The 17,372-nt window shown below is 50.4% G+C and overlaps 1 protein-coding gene across 1 annotated transcript; it reads left to right on the forward strand.

Annotated features, from left to right (window-relative positions):
- Window positions 1-1,739: 1,739 nt before the first annotated feature.
- On the forward strand, window positions 1,740-16,673 carry ibtk (inhibitor of Bruton agammaglobulinemia tyrosine kinase). Its single transcript, XM_049024688.1, has 28 exons — window positions 1,740-2,065; window positions 3,441-4,197; window positions 4,368-4,464; window positions 5,060-5,184; window positions 6,019-6,129; window positions 6,220-6,390; window positions 6,643-6,760; window positions 6,880-7,060; window positions 7,144-7,267; window positions 7,344-7,521; window positions 7,614-7,770; window positions 8,043-8,666; window positions 9,326-9,412; window positions 9,611-9,693; window positions 9,862-9,899; window positions 10,101-10,197; window positions 11,434-11,535; window positions 11,841-11,958; window positions 12,211-12,271; window positions 12,359-12,480; window positions 13,216-13,328; window positions 13,903-14,036; window positions 14,134-14,255; window positions 14,340-14,435; window positions 14,570-14,722; window positions 14,841-15,008; window positions 15,478-15,610; window positions 15,690-16,673. Exons 2-28 carry the CDS (start codon window positions 3,871-3,873, stop codon window positions 15,813-15,815), a joined length of 3,966 nt encoding a protein of 1,321 aa, XP_048880645.1. The 5' UTR covers window positions 1,740-2,065; window positions 3,441-3,870; the 3' UTR covers window positions 15,816-16,673.
- The last annotated feature ends 699 nt before the right edge of the window (window positions 16,674-17,372 follow it).

Below are 17,372 nucleotides of genomic sequence, written 5' to 3' on the forward strand. Positions count from 1 at the left end.
TTTACCTGGAAACAACAACTGTTGACTGGAAACTGGCCCAGTGAGTAACTCACAGATGAAAGCACCAGGTGATTATAATTTTTTATTTTTTTTTTGCTAATCATAATAAATTTAATCAGTGGTCTGCTGGGTTGGCTTGACAATTCAACCAAGCGGCTGGCTTTTTAACCTCTGCAGTTCACCTTCGGATGAACGTTCACAAGGTGCTGTGCTTTTTAACAGGCCTCGTAGACAGTTTAGTCACAATACAGCGTAACACCACTGTCCTACTACCCCCCCCCCCCCCCCCACCACGATGCCCAGCAGCAGAAGTCCACTATTTTATGATGGTTCTCATGAATTTAGATTAGATTCTAATTACATGCTAATTAGTAATCTTAATTGATTAATGACGAGTAAATATGCATAGGACAAATTCCAGGAACCTCAAAAAGCCAGGCAGGAGAGGAGTGAGAGAGACACAGTCATGTTGCTGGACTATCACATGTTTTGGACATGGCTTGTTCCTAAATTACACCTACACACACATACACACACACACTCAAGTTGGTGTACCTATCTAAATGGGGACCGCCCATTTATTTCTATGGGAAAAACCCTAATCCCAATCACGACACCCTTAACCCCCACCCAGCCCTAACCTTAACCATAAGTAACCAACCCAAATACAAGACTTTGGGCACTTTTACTTTTTTGATTGCATTCACAGATTTTTATAAAACTGAGGTTATCAAATGGGGACCTGAAGAAGTAACCCCAAAAGTAAGGAAGTTCCAGGTTTTACTGCACTTTTTAGTCCCCAAATGTGATCTATGCAACCACCCCCCCTTACTGTCAGAGGAGTCTCACACCCAATACACACGAAGCAACAAATTTAACTCGAATAGTTTACATCTCTGTTACCAGGAACCCGCGGGTGTGTGTGTGTCTGTGTGTAATAATGGAATAAGGCTTCACTTCCAGAGCCCCCAGACCATACAAAATCTAAAAGTATATCTTACAAAGATAAGACCACAAGTCCATTTTTGACTAACAAAAGTCAGCCATTTGTTATCGCACCGTCCGTTAGTGCCTTCGGAGGATGGAAGGTTTTGATAAGTAGCAATAATCGGGGACTACGCTGTGATCTATCAAGAGCAAACCTCAGTCCTCTTAGGCCACCTAGTGCCATAAAAAAATAATTACACAACAAGCTGTTAATTACATGAAATAGCGTCTAAGACATAAAACAAAAATTAACAACTTTTTTAAAAAATAATAATTTCGCTATAAGAAGCAGTGCTGTTTTTCTCATAGAGAATAAAACCTAACTTTCAGTTTAGTTCTACTGTACATGATAAAATCGTAGAATATTACTGTCATAAAATTTCAGAGTATGTCGATATTAATGTTTAGTTTTATCCAAGAAGTAAGCACTTACTGTTAACCTTAAAGTATGCCTATGTGTAATTAAAAGCTGCAGTGTTTGCTCGTAAACAGTGGAGGTATTTAGTTATGAAATATGAGACCTAAAGTTTAGGGGCTGAGATCCTAGAAGCTGAAGTTGTGCTTCTGCACAGCAACCCTGCGCATGGTTATTCTAGTAAATATCTTAGTATGTTAAAAAGTAGTGAAGGGTAGTGTTGTGGTAAGAATGAGGCCCCTTTATGCCTGACAGAATGACTCACTGGGTGCTGTAAGCGTGCTAGGCTGCTTGAGCACATATTATCAGCTCACTACACATGGGCAGGGGCGGTAGCTAATATAAGACCTCTGCTCATATCTTACTGTCGTTCTCGGTCTCGTAGTATGTGAAAGCCGACCGACTACTTTTGACAGGGCGGTTTACGACGCCGATCGCGGTAAAAGTGGGGAACTCATTTAAGGGCATTTGCAGCGTTTGCGACAGTCTGACGCGACTTACGGCCGTCATCTCCAGCCAACCCTGCGCCTCCGTGTCCCCTCTCCTTGGCCGTATACCTCCAGCAGTCCTCCTGTTAGATCCGCGTTCTTCTGCACCATGAACCCTTGGATCTGTGTCGCTGAGGCCCGCCGAACCCCCGTTTTCAGCTTCATCTAGCGGCAGGTGAGAGGGGTTTGTGGGCCGGACATACAGAGACGGCTCCGGCCGGTCGTTTCCCTTATCCGTCAGGCCGATCTGCGCTCATATATACGCCTGCGGTCCCAGTGTCACTTTCCTGCCAAGGATTTGGAGTAAGTTACCTAGGCGTAAGTTTAAATCGGGCTTCGACACCCCGGACACATATCAGCATTAAAAGTGTCACAGCCTAATTACAGGTCATCAGCCGGACTGCTAAAAGGATAACCGCAGGTTTCTGATTGCTGGTGGTCAATACAGCACCCGTGTTGTGGATTGTAATAAAGTACCCAAATGGGGGTTGAGCTTGTTGGGGTTTGATTGAGGGTTCAGCACCATGCAGCGTTATAATACGCAGCACTGCACGGTTTAGTAAAAGTTGCAAAGGATGACTGTTTATAGGTAAGGGGTCTTTCATCACCAGAGGACATCTGTATGCAACATGGGTACATTTCCTGTCCTGATTTCAACCCGACTGTCTTGCGTTTGGTATTTTTTCACGTCAACGCACAAACGTAAATGAGGAAGGAGCTAGAACACTCTTTAAAGGCGTTAAACATAAAAGTCCTTAAATTTCAAGTGTACGTTATGAGAACTATTTAGATAAGGGACTTCTTGTTTTGGAGATATTCGTTTGACTGGAGATGAAGCGGATCGCCTGTGCGGCTCGGTCGCCCGGAGTCCTGTGGGCCAGAGCTTTTCTGCATGTAGCAGCTGGAGTCTGTTTGCCGCTTTGTAAGAGCTGCCCTGTGTCTTCAGAATGACTCTAGTGAAAATGCACTTTTCCGGGTCCTGAAAGTAGCAGCTGAGTTTGCAGTGTCATTTCACAGCAGTGCAGACCAGCAAACTCCCCCCCCCTCCTTCTTCTCCCCCAAAAAGGTTGCTCTATTGTCATTGACCCTCTCCTTGTAAATTGGAACTGTCACGTTATGGAACACAGACTGCTAAGTTCTGGAGTGAGTGGGGTGGGGTTGGTGCCAAAAGATTATTTATGAATTTATTATTGTTGAAATTGTTGAATGTCAAACTGAATTTCATTGATCCATAATCTGCCTGCTGCAGATTACAGCTGTATAGCTAGGCAGAATGGGCGTCGCTAGGCCTCCTGAATTACAGCAGATTTCTCGGTAAAGGGGCCTCCCAAGTAAACCTTTTCCTTGGACCGCCGAAGGGGCAGAGCGGGCCCTGATTATTTGTCTCTTCCAGTCCTTCAGTGTGTACAGATATATATTTTCTTAAATACAGTTTTTAAATGTAGATGGAAACTGACTTAATTCCATGATGTTTTTATACCGCGGTATCTGTACCTACTAAAGGTATCTAACTCTGTGTGTGTGTGTGTCTGTGTGTCATTTCTACCCAGGTTCGACATACAATTATGGAGGCCTGAAAGATATCGGAGTTTGGGGGAGGTGGACTCTTCCCTTCCCCAGGGTGGGGGCTCAGGAGACTGCAGCAATAAGGAGGAAGGAGTCGTTACATTTTCTATGGAACTGTTTATATAAAAGAAAAGTCTATTTTTGCCAACAGAGAGAGTCTATATTTGTACAGTTTTGTATGTATTTATGTGGACGGCGCGTGTGTGCGGAGCAGGTCGACACGCGTGTGCGGTGAGGTGAGGCTGTTTTGGGGCTGCTAGCGTGCGGTGGATTCCTGACATCAGCACGGTGCTAGCGCCCCCTATCTCCCATCCAGGAGATATCAGCCTCTGGTTCTCGGCACTTTCCCGTGCGAGTTGGTCGTGGCCGCGTTTGGGGGATCCTTTCTGTGTGGGCACACTTCTGGCGGTCAGGATGAGCCCCCCCCCTTCGGACTGTACGGCCCGTTGCCGGTCTGCGCGGCACGCAGCTGAGGTGGTGGCAGCGATGACGACTACGGAGTCAGAGGGACGTCTGCGGGCATTTCTATCGGCCCACTGTCACAACGCGGCCACGCTGCGTGACGCCTTCGGCCGCACCGCACTGCACATGGCTTCCTCGCTGGGACGGCGCCCCCTGGTGGAGTGGTTGCTTCAGAACAAAGGTGCTGACCTCCTGGTAAAGGACAAGGAGTCCGGGTGGACCGCCCTGCACCGTAGCGCCTTCTACGGGCACATCCATTGTCTGCTGGCACTGATCAAGGTACCGGCTGTGCGTGGTGTGTGTTTATTGGTTATACAGTTGGTCTCTGCTTGTGTGCTTGCTTCTCATTGGCTAATCCACATTCAAGCTCCGCCTCAAACTGTTCCTCTTTAATCGTACCAAACCATAGTTGGTTCAGACTCGACACGCCTTTCCTGTCTCCCACCCAGCATGGTGGCCTTCTCACCACCCTGGACAAAGAAGGCCTCTCCGTCCTGGACCTGACCATGAAGGACAGGCCCCAGCATGTGGTCTTCAGGAGTACTGGTGAGGAGAACTTTGACTTCAGGTCCTGTTGCTGTTCACTGTCCCTTTACTGCCGTTGGGGCATCGTATCTGTTAGTTTTTTTCTGGCTGGGAATCCAGGACAGCAGAACTCGGCTCGTGTGAAGGCCTCTCTAGTTCGCACTCACTTGTGTTTTGGGATTGCCATCTGCAGAGTGGAATGGTGGAATCCGGCTTCCCCGGATTCATCCATGACTGCAGGTAGTATAACTCCTGTTCGGAAAGCTCTTGGGAGTTTTACTTGCGCAGAAATGTAATGAGAGCAGAACGGAAAATGATTGGTTCAGAGAAAGAACCAATCGGATTGTAGAGGAGGTGAGACCAACCAATAAGATGTCTTGGTCCCTCCTCTTCGAGTTGCTTGGACCCACCTCCTCTACAATCTGATTGGTTTGGAGAAAGAATTTTCATATTTTCATTTTCCATTCTGCCCTCAACATTTCTGTGCAAGTAAAACTGCCACGAGCATTAGGAACACTAAGCTGTTAGTTGTTGAACGGGGTGTAAGCAGAAGGTGTCTGTTGATGTTATTATGGAAATGTAGAGCTGTTCTAAGCAGGCCTGTCTCTCTGAACAGACCCCACGGAGGTTTACACATGGGGGAGCAACACTAACTTCAGTCTGGGACACGGTAACCAGGAGAGCCGTCATCATCCTGAGATTGTAGACCTCTTCGCCCGGACTGGGGTTTACATCAAACAGGTGAGCTGTCATTCTCCCAGTCTGTCAATGTCTTAAAATGGGACTGTTGGGTTGGGTCTGGCACAGGGGTGGCCCAAAGAACTGGGTTTGCATAGCAGGGCCGTGATTTCCCTGGTACTGGGATGCGGGCACAGGCTGAGGATGATTGGCACTGGCCTGTGGAATCTGGATTAATGGGAGTCGGTTGGCATTGGTGCCATTTATAGCTTGTGCTGCAGCCACAGTCAGTCTGACCATGGACAGCTGTGTATAGAGGTTCATTGTCTCAGTTGCTCTCCTTTTGGGCATTGGGAGGGGCCATGGGGGGGGGGAGATTGCGGGGTAACTGGTCCCATGTCTGCTTCTTCTGTCCATTAATCTCACCCTCCCTCCCTACTGTGGTACATAGAGTGTTTGTGCGCCTGGCAAGCCGAAGAGTGTAATTCCTGTTCTGGCCTACGTGTGGCAGCATGGTGTCCTCTGGCCTGTCGGAGTGGGGCTGATGGCCTCCTTCCATGAGAGGTGTCTGTGCCAGATGTTAAAGAGCATGGTCTGGTGCTCATGGAAGAGATGATTATGAGGAGAAGGAACATCCTGTGATATCGTATTCACTGAGAGAGAGAGAGAGAGAGAGAGAGAGAGAGAGATGGGGCAGTGTGACACACACACACACACACATATATACACTGTTTTCTGACAGCTGCAGTATGACATCAGCCCCTGGCGGGGGCGACGTGTCTGTGGTCAGTGTGTCTCATATCTCCCCCCGCTTTGTCCTCCAGCTCAGACCTTTCTCTTTCACGGGTTTAGCTGTCCAGATGATAGATCTAACAGAACTCGACTTGTATCCCCCAGGTGGTGCTGTGCAAGTTCCACTCGGTGTTCCTGTCTCAGAAGGGACAGCTGTTCACCTGTGGACACGGTCAGGGCGGCCGCCTGGGGCACGGCGACGAGCAGACTTACCTGGTAGGAGTCTCCCCCGTCTAGCGCTGGGTGTAGCTCCTCGTCGGTGCCGTGGGAGGTCTGCCTCACCTGCGTCTGGCCTCCGTTACCCAGGTGCCCCGTGTGGTGGAAGGTCTTCTGTCCCACCACTGCTCGCAAGTTGCTGCCGCCAAGGATCATACCGTGGTCCTGACGGAGGAGGGCTATGTCTACACCTTTGGCCTTAACACCTTTCACCAGCTGGGCCTGACCCCCCCACCGGCATCCAGCAATGTGCCCAAACAGGTGAGGCCCTGTCGAACCCCTGTTTGGGGATCAGCGCCCTGTGTCCTGCTCGTATCTCTTGGAAGGGGGGCTTTGGCCTTCACTGACAGCTGTGCCACGCTGACTATAAAAAAAGCTGCGGCGAAAAGCTAATTGCATAATTGGCCAGACCGCCTGATAAGATGAATGTTGGAGATCTCCGGTTGTTTGGGATGTTTAGGTCTGAGTTTGAGACATGCGGAGCGATCAGCTCTTTGATCCATGGGCCTCCAGGTGTTCTCCAAGGCTTTGAAGGGGAGGACTGTGGTGGGAGTGGCGGCAGGAAGGTTCCATACTGTCCTGTGGACCAGGGAGGCGGTCTACACCATGGGGCTGAACGGAGGCCAGCTGGGTGAGACCCGACACCTTGAGCTTGGAGGTCCTGCTCCATTTCGGGTCCCGGCCTTGCGATTAAGGAGCAGCTTCCACCCATTCCGGTGCTTTCTTAGGAATGTTCCTCCCCACCTGCAGGCTATCTGCTCGACCCTAATGGGGAGAAGTGCGTGACGGCCCCTCGACAGGTATCTGCCCTGCACCACAAGGACGTGACCATCAGCATGCTGGCAGCCAGCACCGGGGCGACCGTGTGTGCAACCGAGAGGGGAGATGTCTACCTGCTCGCTGACTACCAGTGCAAAAAGCTAGCTTCCAGGTGGGGTGCCGTCCTTCTGTCTGTGTGTGGAGAGCTCCCTCTGACTCCCTTTGACCACACCCCTCTGCCTCTTTCCATCCCAGGCAGCTCAACATCAAGAAGGTCCTAGTGAGTGGGGGGAGCCTGGACCATCGTGTGGACCCCCAGGTGCTGACGGATGAGGGTGGGGCAAAGGTGTCTATCCTCGCCCTGGACCAGGCAGGAAGGGTATGTATAGATGCCTCTCTCTCGGCCCTGCTCAGTCCTGGCTCGTCACTTATGACGCCTTCCCTCTCGCTGTCAGGTGTTCTGCTGGAGATCTTCCAGCAGCTCCGTGAAGCAGTGTCGCTGGGCGTATGGCCGGCAGGTGTTTGTGGAGGACATGGCGCTGAGCGACGACCACCTGATGTTCGTCACCCAGGAGGGTGAAGGCTTCAATGGCCATTGGCAGCAAGACCGCAAGAAGAACGCAGATCGCAAAGGTTTCCTCTGCGTCCACCTGCTAGCTCTAAGCATCCTGCACGTCTCCACACCCCCTCGTGACTCTAAACCCCACTTCTTTCCGGTCATTCAGAGGCAGGAAGCGTGCTGGAGCTGGGTCAGTCCGAGGCCGGCGGGCCGTACGAGCGGATCCGCTTGGAGAGGATCCCGTTTATCCACAGGGCCGTCAGCATCACCATGGACGCCAAGGGCCGCAACTTTGCGGTGTTGCAGTCGGACCCTAAGACGAGGTATTGGTGTGGGATTGGGGGTAGGGGGTGGCTGTGTGGCTCAGCAGGTTAGAATGCTGGTTCAAATCCCAGAGAAGGTAGTGTGATTCTGCTGTTGGGCTGCTGAGCAAGGCCCTTTAATCGCTTCAAGGACTATTATCTCACCCTGCTTGCTGTCAAATATGGTGCTGGCTGTTACGAGTTTCCAGAAATGCCGGCTTCGTGGGAAGTGTGCAGCGTGTGAGCGTTGCGTTGATGCCCCGCCCCCCCCCAATGTCGTCTCCCCCCCCCAGCCTGTTCGAGGTCCCCTCCGTCTCTGCCTCCTCATTCCCCGAGCATCTCCGCAGCCTGCAGGCTGAGGCCGAAGAGACGGACAGCATCCACGACGTCACCCTGCGGGCCGGAAGCCGCACCTTCCCGGCACACAAATATATCCTGTCCTCCCGCTCCGACTACTTCCGGCGTATTCTGTACCCGGAGCCGGGTCAGGGGGAAGAGGTGGAAGAGGTGACGCGCAGCGAGGATGCCATGGGCTGCGAACTGCTGGTGCTGGACAAGGTCCCGGCGGACATGCTGGAGCAGGTGCTGCAGTTTATCTACACGGACAGCTGCCAGATGCTACAACCGGGATCCCAGCCCGCTGCGCCCAGCCAGGACCGCAGCCCGGGGATCGAATCGGACCAGCTGATCCATGACCTGCAGGAGCTGGGCTTCCACCAGGAGCTGAAGGGCCGGTCTGCCTTGGAGGTGTACCGCTCGCTGCCCGCCTCCAACTGCAGAGGGGAGGGGCCAAAGGGCAAAGCCAATAAGAGCAACAAGAAGAGCAGAGGAAAAGAGGCCAGTGAGGGAGGGGTCAACCCAGTGAAGGTCCTTCAGGGTGTGGCCAAGAGACTGGGCGTCGGCAGTTTGTCTGCACGGTAAGGAACGCCCCACTGTTGGACTGGCCAATGAAACTCTACCTCTCCCTTTACTTAGCCTGTTAACTTCACAACTTCAAGTCATTTACTTAGGTAGGTTTATAGAGTTTGATGTAATTGGCTAATTGGCTAGTGGGTGGGCATTCAAAACTGTTCTGGAAGGTGACTAAATCAGACATGGGGTGTTTTTCAAAATGTGTTCTTGACCGTACTTGTGTTCCCGTTTGACGTCATCTTCCATTGTTGTAGATCTTTGCGTTCTTGGCACTGGGGTGTTTCTCAATGCCAAAAATGCAAAGATCATACTTGTGGTTTTGGCAAGATTAGTCTTGCCAAATTTGCCTCCCAAAGATGAATTTTGGATGCAGTGAATCACGGGATTGACCTCGTTTCCTGAGAATGCAACTGAGGCTTCCTTGATGTTTGAAGTGCGGCAAGAATGGCATCCTGGGATTTTTATCTTCCTCTGTACTTCTGTTCTTGAGTATTGGAACTGGTCTTTGGCATGGAAGATGACGTCAAACAGGAGCACGTGAACACAAGTACGGTCAAGTATGCATATTGAGAGACACTCCTTGTCTTATGATACCTCAACATTTCACAGCAAAACACTTATTTGAGTTTAAACTTGTCTAGATCGCTTTGTTTGGCCGTTACAGCTTGGATGGAGTGAAATACGAGAACGGAAGGATCAACGTTGTACAAAAGAAGTCCGGAAACAAGCTGAAATTCAACCCAAAGAAATGGTAGGTGGCCATGGTGTCAGCGAGGCCTGTGGGTGGGCGTGGCTTTGAAGAAGCATCATGGTCGTGGGTTGGGGTGGGACCAGCGAGCCTCTCTCATTACCCCGACGCTCTCCTGTGTTCCATGGGGTGAAATTCGGTCTAGAACAGAGACTGTAACCCAGAATTCATTGCAGCTTTTCACCCTCGCTTTGACCACAGCTCTTACCTTTGCGATGTTACTCTGCGGTCCGAAGATGGGAAGGATTTCCCGTGCCACAAGTGTGTACTGTGTGCTCGACTTGGTGAGTTCCTGTGTGTGCGCGTGTGTGCGTGCGCGTGTGTGCGTGCGCGTGTGTGCGTGCGTGCGCGTGTGTGCGTGTGTGCGCGCGTGTGCGTGCGCGTGTGTGCGTGCGCGTGTGTGCACGCCTCTTATGGACTCTCTCATACACTGGCGCGGTCTCTCTTTACAGAGTACTTCCACAGTATGCTGGGAAACCCCTGGATTGAAGTAAGCGTTACCCTTTCTAACTGTTAAAGTCTAGTTCAGTCAGTTGCTGGTAATTTCCAGTCCACTTGAACTCTAGTAATATTACTGCATTATGCTTTGAGTTCATATTTGGACCATCTCCATCCTGTGTCCTCTGTATCCATGCTTGACAACAGCTGAGTTGGTTGTTTCTGTTGCATGACTTCACTCTGCCCCCTGCAGGCCTCTTGCTGCACTGCACTGGTGATGCCGACTAGGGCAGACATCCTGCAGGTCATCCTGGAGTATGTGTACACAGATGAGTCAGTCACAGTCAAAGGTGAGCGCTGGACATGGGGCTGTGCATGTATGAGGACATGGGACGGTTCTGCCCTGCACAGCCAACTCTGGGCTCCTACCTGTGTTTGAGCGCCCTTATGTACGTTGTCATGATGGTGAAGGCTGCCCATAAAATCAGATATATGAGATTGCGTTCGCTATGCCAGTGAGGAAAATGGAAAGACAGGATAGTCTGTTACTGCAGTGCTCATCAAACGATGGTATTTGTACCTCCAGTGGTACTCAAGCTCCCTCTAGTGATGCAGTGAGGTATATTTATTTTTGAACATCAGTTACAATGGTTGGCCACGGAGAGCCAGATATTTTCTAAAGAGTAGTTTATACTGCACTTTTGGGCTGCAGACCATCGTGCGCAACAGCTTGTGTTCGTACCACGTTCAGCTGCAGATGCGGACGGTCGCGGTCGGCGCTGCGTACAGCAGTGATACTCCACCAGACCAGCAGAGGGCAGATGTATCGCAACAAACGCAAATATAAGCAGCGTAGCGAAACGGGTGAACAGTTTTAACGTTATTAGTCCAGGCTTGGGTGGTATTACGGTAAGAAGGCGTACTGCGGTATTTTTAAATCCTGAAGACAAAATTAGCCACAACCCCCCCCCCCCCCCCCCAACCCGCTTGGCGAATTTTAAAACTTTGCTTTTAAAAATACCGTTTACCTCGGTGTAACGTCTGGACAGTATGAAAAATTAGATATGCAGGTATCTCCGACCCTCTTCATACAGCTGCTCACCATAATTACTACAACATCAACTGCTATCCTTCCTCTACTCCTTTGTCAGTGACCGCTGATCTATGAAAGACTGCACTGCCAGCTACCGGAAATACCTAATCGATTATCCTGCACATACACATGGATGCACAAGGTTTCTGCTAGATGTAAAAATCTGGGCTATGCGCGTACGGACTATAGCCGTCCACAGCCAAACCCCGATGATGAAATTGAATTCACACATGGAAAAGTGAAGTAAGAATTCTCTTTAAGGTGGCATGCAGCGTAGAAAGTCTGAGAATAACTACATAATCAGCTAGGACAGCGTTTGCTGGCTAGCTTGGCCAAAATTAACCCAGTTATGTAGTTTGTATTGTAGCAGAATGAGAAGGAACTAGAACCAGCAACCTTCTATATATTTGGTAGTTAAATGCACATGAATGCTGATGTGCTTGGAGTAGACCATGTGCTAACAGATGTCTGTCTCCGCCATCTTTGCTCGCAGAGTCGCTGAACGTGGAATTTGTGTGCAATGTCCTGGTCGTGGCCGACCAGCTTCTCATCCCTCGCCTGAAGGAGATCTGTGAGGTGACCGTCGTGGAGAACCGTATGTACCACCTTCCACGTTCACTTCCTCGTTCTCGCGCGGCCGCAGAGCGAAATGTGGCTCGTGTGGACAGATCCTTTCCCAGTCAGTAGCGAACCTGAAAGATCTGTTAAAATAGAGCCGTTAACTTCCGGGTCAAAGCGACGTTAGGGTATTGGAGTTAGGGCCACGTTTCTGCGCTGGGTGCTGTCGTCGGGCAATCATCACAGCCATTTCTGCTCTTGACTCTTAGTTAGCTGTCACTCTGAGCAGGCCAGTGGAGGAACCTGATTGGGTGATGTACTGTGATGTCACCCCCCCCCCAGTGACCCTGAAGAACGTGGCGGAGCTGCTGGAGTTCGCAGCAATGTACAATGCCCAGCAGCTCAAACTGTCCTGCCTGCAGTTCATCGTGCTTAACATGGCCTCCCTGCTGGAGACCAAGTGAGAATCACTCAGGGATCCAGTTTTTTGTCATATATAGATATCAATGGAACAGCATTAACTGGCAATGAAAATTCTTGGACTCAGCGGCTTATTACACAATAACACCAACAGTAAAAAACACTTAATTAGAATAAGTAGCAAAATATACAGTAGTGAATAGTAAAATAAGACGTAATAAATAATAATGGTCCTTTATTAATGACCTGGAGTGTGGACTCTGTGCTTCATGCCCCCTGTGTCTGTCCTCAGAGCCCTGGATATCCTGAGTGCCGATGTGCAGCTTGAGCTCTCAGCGGTGTACAGGGACATGGTGAGCCCTTACTGCTCCTCCTCTTCCTCCTCCTCTTCCTCCACGTTCTGTGTGACTCACGCTGTCATTTTCGCAACCTGCCCTTAGATTCCAGCGATGCAGAAGCGTCTGATCACACCGAACCCCGACGGCCCGGACCTCAGCGCCTATGAGGACTGGGACTGTTCTCTCAACACGGACAGCGGCACGGAGATAGACCACACCTCCCGGTGATTCTCTGGTCACATGACTCTACACACCTGCACTCACACGGCACCAGTCAAGTCTGGACACACCTGCTGTTAATGCATCCGTCTCTATTTTAACTCTGTTATTCCCCTTATAGTAAAAGGCCACGGGGCAATGAAGTAATACTCATCAAATACTGCAATTACCGTCAGAAGTGTTCATCATCTCAACATTTTCTTAAATTTTGGACTCTTCAACACAGCCCCCTTTAGCTTTGATGACAGCATCACAGACTCCCTGCATTCTTTCAACCAGCTTTCAGATGTAGCCGCCTGTAATGCTTCTCCAACAGGCCTGAAGATGTTTCCAGCGGTTCTGGGCAAAAGTTCTTCCTGGATCCTGCTCATTCCAAACCAGCTCTAAAGGGTTTCTGCCGGGGGGGTGGGATTGTGGGGGCCAGGTCATCTGTCACAGCACTCCGTCTCTTTCCTTGTTCTTAAGATAATACTTACTACAACCTTGAGGTGTGCTTAGAGTTATCGTGTTGAAAACCAAATAATTGTCACTAAGTGTATCCAGACTTTTGACTGGTACTGTATGGCGTACCAATCACTCACCAATGATGGCGACCTCTGGTGACCTTTGCCCTGTGACATGGTGCATACTCCTCAGGTCTCCCACCTGTGGTTCAGGAGTACAGAACGTTTTGCTTTGTGGTTAAAGTGGTACAATCCAGGATCCTTCTCACTTCACCTGTGCTGCATCGCTCTTCTCAGAGAGACTCTTTTGAAGAAAGCCAAAGCAAAGGCAAAACGAAAGCCACGCCGGAGGTCCGACAGCTCGGGGGGGTACATTCTGTCAGACGTCATCCATAGCCCCCCTGCTGCAGGTACCCTCTCCCCCTCTGAGCTGAACATCTCCACCGCACCATACCGCATATCGTCACTGGCCAGTGAAAAAACTGCTCCAAAAATCCATTATTTCAGCAGTGTGAAGAAACATCTTCTTAGTAACTACTCGACAAAATTAACCTAAAACAACGTAGAGACACCCGTAATGACGCAATGAGAAACCTGCCTTTACACAGCCGTCAGTCAGCGGTTTAATGTTCTAAACGGACTTATGGTGATTGTTGTCAGTGAGGCAAATGTCAGAGTCGGCAAGATACAAACTAATCTCGCTTTATATTCACAATTAACAATTATCTAGGAATCAAGATTAAGATTAGCTATATGAAGTGATCTATACAAACATCCATCATGAATACTTCATAAAACATCTTTTTATGGGTCAGATGTCAAATGCTATCAGTAGACGGAGGAAAATGGACGCGTTCCATTTATAGTATAAAGACGCAATAGTCAAAAAGTGGAAGTCAGACAGAGACGATATGATGCAGTTTGGTTTTGAGACGGGTGTAATGGTATGCATGCGTCGAATCAGATGAGTATCGCCCCCTGCAGGTCTGGTGAGGTCAGGGAAGACCAGCTCCATTGAGTCCTTGCAGGAGCTGCTGACCTCAGACTCTGAGGGGAGCTATGCAGGGGTGGGCAGCCCCCGCGACCTCCACTCCCCCATCTTTCAGGATGGACTCCAGGTAGGGTGCAGCCGTGGGCCCCCCATGTACTGCTGCTGCTGCAGAGAAAAGCTCTCGGCTCTGGTTCTGATTCGGGTTCTGGGTCCGGTCTATGCAGCTGGAGGACAAGACTCGTATCCTGAAACTGAGGACCCCACCTCAAACCCCAGACGGGGGATCCCGGGTGGCTCCCCCTGGCTGGAGCTCTGCCCCCCAGCCCATTCCAAGACCCAAACCAAGGTGGGTGGACCTCAGGTTATCGGATAACCCAGCTGTGTTGCCTGGGGACCAATATTTAATGGGCGACATATGATCTGTTTCCAGCGCTTCCCAGCCACCTCCTGTTCTGGACATGCGCACCATCATGGAAATGGAGGCATGTTCCTGGAACCTGCAGACTCCGCCCAAAAGCCCTGGGTCGTAAGTTGGCCTCATCTCCGCTCGTCCTAGTGCCTCTGGGCTCTGCAGGAAGGCGTTTGGGTTACTCCCCTGAGGGATTCTGGGTAGGTTCAAGGTCCCGTGACGCCGGTCTCTTCATTCCCCTTGATCGACAGAGGTGGTACCAAGTCCTCTTCGCTCCCGCCAAAACTGTCTCAGAAGCAGCGGAAGATGATCGCCATGGCAACCAAGGAGCCCAGCACAGAGAGCATCTCGGTCAAGTCCTCCCCTGCGCCCACCTCCACCCCCACCAAAACCGCGAGAGCATGGTAGGTTTAAGTAGTCGTGTTTGGGTCTATTGTGGGTTGTGATGGTTTGAGCCAAATCCTCCCTAATGCAAAGTGAGGTTCGCCAGTAACCCTGGCTGTGTTGCATCTCTGCTTTCAGGGCGACGCCTCTCCAGTCTCCCCAGGCATCCCAGTCCTTTCGGAACCTTCTGGTAGAGGAGGAGATGCGGGTCAGGGCCAGTGCTGAAGGTCCAGGAGGGTCCTGCTCTTCTGCCAGGAAAGTGACCTTTAAGAGCTGTGAGATAAAAGAAATGGAGAGACCAGCAGGGTGAGCTGTACCCCTTTTTCTGACAACATGCACATGCGCACACACACACACACACACACACACACACACACACACACACACACACACACACATACCCTGGGGATGCAGGCAGTGGTACAGCATATTTGTCTGGCTGTATTGTGTAGCTGCAGTTATGGACTATCTCCAGCAGGGGGCTCTCTGTTTTCATGCTGTTTGTGTAGCAGTAAGTCAGGGACACTTAGCCCTTAATTCTCAGGTCATTGGCAGATAAGAGAGCTGGGAAATCTGCTTATGGCTCGGGCTGTCTGCCTGTCAGCGCTTGTGTGCGTGTGTGTGTGTGTGTGTGCGTGTGTATGTTAGCGTCAGGCTTGCGGTCCCCAGATCAGGCCTGAGAGACCACCACATGCAGGGTAATGAGATCTCAGTGAAAGGTCTTGCTGTGTTTGCCCCATTCTAAGCTGACACCCCGACTGTCCTCTCCCATCAGCCCCTGGGTGCTGCCGGCAGTGGGAAGTCCACCTGTGGGTACCATGGTAACCTTCGCCTCCATCGTGGAGGAGGAGCTCCAGCAGGAGGCAGCACTGTGTCGTAGCCGGGAGAAACCGCTGGCGCTCATCCAGGTACTGCTGGCTCTGTGACCCCCTCTGTGACCCCTCTTTGACCTCTCTGTGACCCCTCTGTGACCTCTCCATGTTTCAGATCGAGGAGCGAGCCATTCAGGACTTGCTTCTCCATTACAAGGCCCTCAACAACCCGGAGGAGTTTGTTGTGGTGGAGAGAGCTTCCCAGGGGCCCATTGCAGCCCCCACATGGAACAAGCACTGACAAAGAGTGGAAGCAGTGCTCACACACCCCACCCCCCCCACTACCACCACCACCACCACCAGTGTCACCGTGACATCCACCCCCGCCCTCATCCTCTCCGACGCAGTGCTGTGCTTTACCTGAGTGTCTGTGTGAAATAGGTTTGCAGTCTTTTGGTGATGGTCCCATAGCATGGCCCTGGCAGCCCATATTACCCCCCCCCCAGGAACTGGAACACACCAGGTTAAGAGCTGGCAGAGAGGAAACTGGTCTCTGTCAGAACTGATTTAAAGTACAGACTTCATTTCCCAGGAAGCTCTGGGAGACAGGGTCAGATGTCTGCTGGGAAGATGGAGCCAGGTCTGAAGAACAGGTCTGGGATTCAGTTTAATAGTGTCTGGCGATGAAGCCTGATAAGCCTGATAAGACACTGAGGACTACAGCAGTGTGCAGGCAGCTGTTTCGGAGAATGATGGCACAGAACGTACCAGGCAGTGTGTCTTTTTTACAGAGGGGCCCAGTGGGGCAAAGTACACAGTTTTTGTGTGTGTTTTGCATGGCTGGAGAGCAATGCTCAGGACATGCCTGTACTCGTCTGTGCCGTTCTTACATTCTTAGTGACTGCTGGTACCTGTAGCTGCGTTGTGGAACCGCTCTGCTCCTGACAGTGTTTCTCAACCCCAGAGAGTCCGTGTCTCTGCTACCTGGAGCTGGGAGGGAGCAAAAATGTGGACTGTCTGGAGGTACCCTGAGGACTGGGTTGGGAAACCAGTGCTCTAAGGTCTTGAAAATAAAATGCTGACCTCGACCCTGGGTGTCTTAGGCTATGTGCCCCCCCAGTCCTGCAGTGAGCCTGCAGCCACGCAATAAAGACCACACCTGTGCAATGACACCTCTCTTTCTCTTCATTCTCCTGAGAACCTGCTACACTCCAGTTTTGAAGAGCAGAGTGAGCTGAGACCCGCATTGGGCGACTTGCTGCTCTTCTCATGTCTGTGGAGAGCTGCTCTCTGCAGTATGTTGCTTCTGTGTCAGTGATGAGTGGCTGCCGGCAACGTTAGAGATAATCCACCGATGCTTTTATTCGCCAGTTGTACAAGTGTGTGTGTGTATGTGTGTGTGTGTACAGTACTGTGCAAAAGTCTTAGGCAGGCAAAAAAATGTTTAGATTATCCTCTTGTTGGTGTAAAACTATGGTATTATCTTGTCAAAGTGTGTCAGCTCAGCCATTTCAGAACCTCTGCTAAAATTATCCTAGTATTTGCAGCGATGGTCCAGTGCAGCCATGTATTTTTTGACTTTGCCACTAGCACACCTCATACAGCTGGTCAATCTGTCAGTGACTTTTTAAACCAATATATTTACTTATTTAATTGAGCTGTTGGTGAAATTTAACAAAATCAATGAGGTGCCCCTCAAGTTTGGGAACTGAAGCAGTTCATCTAGCCATCCAACTAGATATCAGTAACTCTTTAGAAAACAGAAGAAATTATTACTAGTTTTTATTGTGTTACTCTTAATCTGCACATGTTATAATAGATTGTCTTTTTTATTCTAAACCAAAGTACACTTGCTACC

Source organism: Brienomyrus brachyistius, chromosome 9, assembly GCF_023856365.1.
Source record: "Brienomyrus brachyistius isolate T26 chromosome 9, BBRACH_0.4, whole genome shotgun sequence".
In the NCBI taxonomy this organism is placed as follows: domain Eukaryota; kingdom Metazoa; phylum Chordata; class Actinopteri; order Osteoglossiformes; family Mormyridae; genus Brienomyrus; species Brienomyrus brachyistius.

Bases quoted from the DNA above. Each gene is read 5' to 3' on its own strand.
- ibtk (XM_049024688.1), top strand. From the start codon at position 3,871: ATGAGCCCCCCCCCTTCGGACTGTACGGCCCGTTGCCGGTCTGCGCGG. The intron at 12,481-13,215 runs GTGATTCTCTGG...CGCTCTTCTCAG, and splicing joins GAGATAGACCACACCTCCCG to AGAGACTCTTTTGAAGAAAG. The intron at 13,329-13,902 runs GTACCCTCTCCC...CGCCCCCTGCAG, and splicing joins CCATAGCCCCCCTGCTGCAG to GTCTGGTGAGGTCAGGGAAG.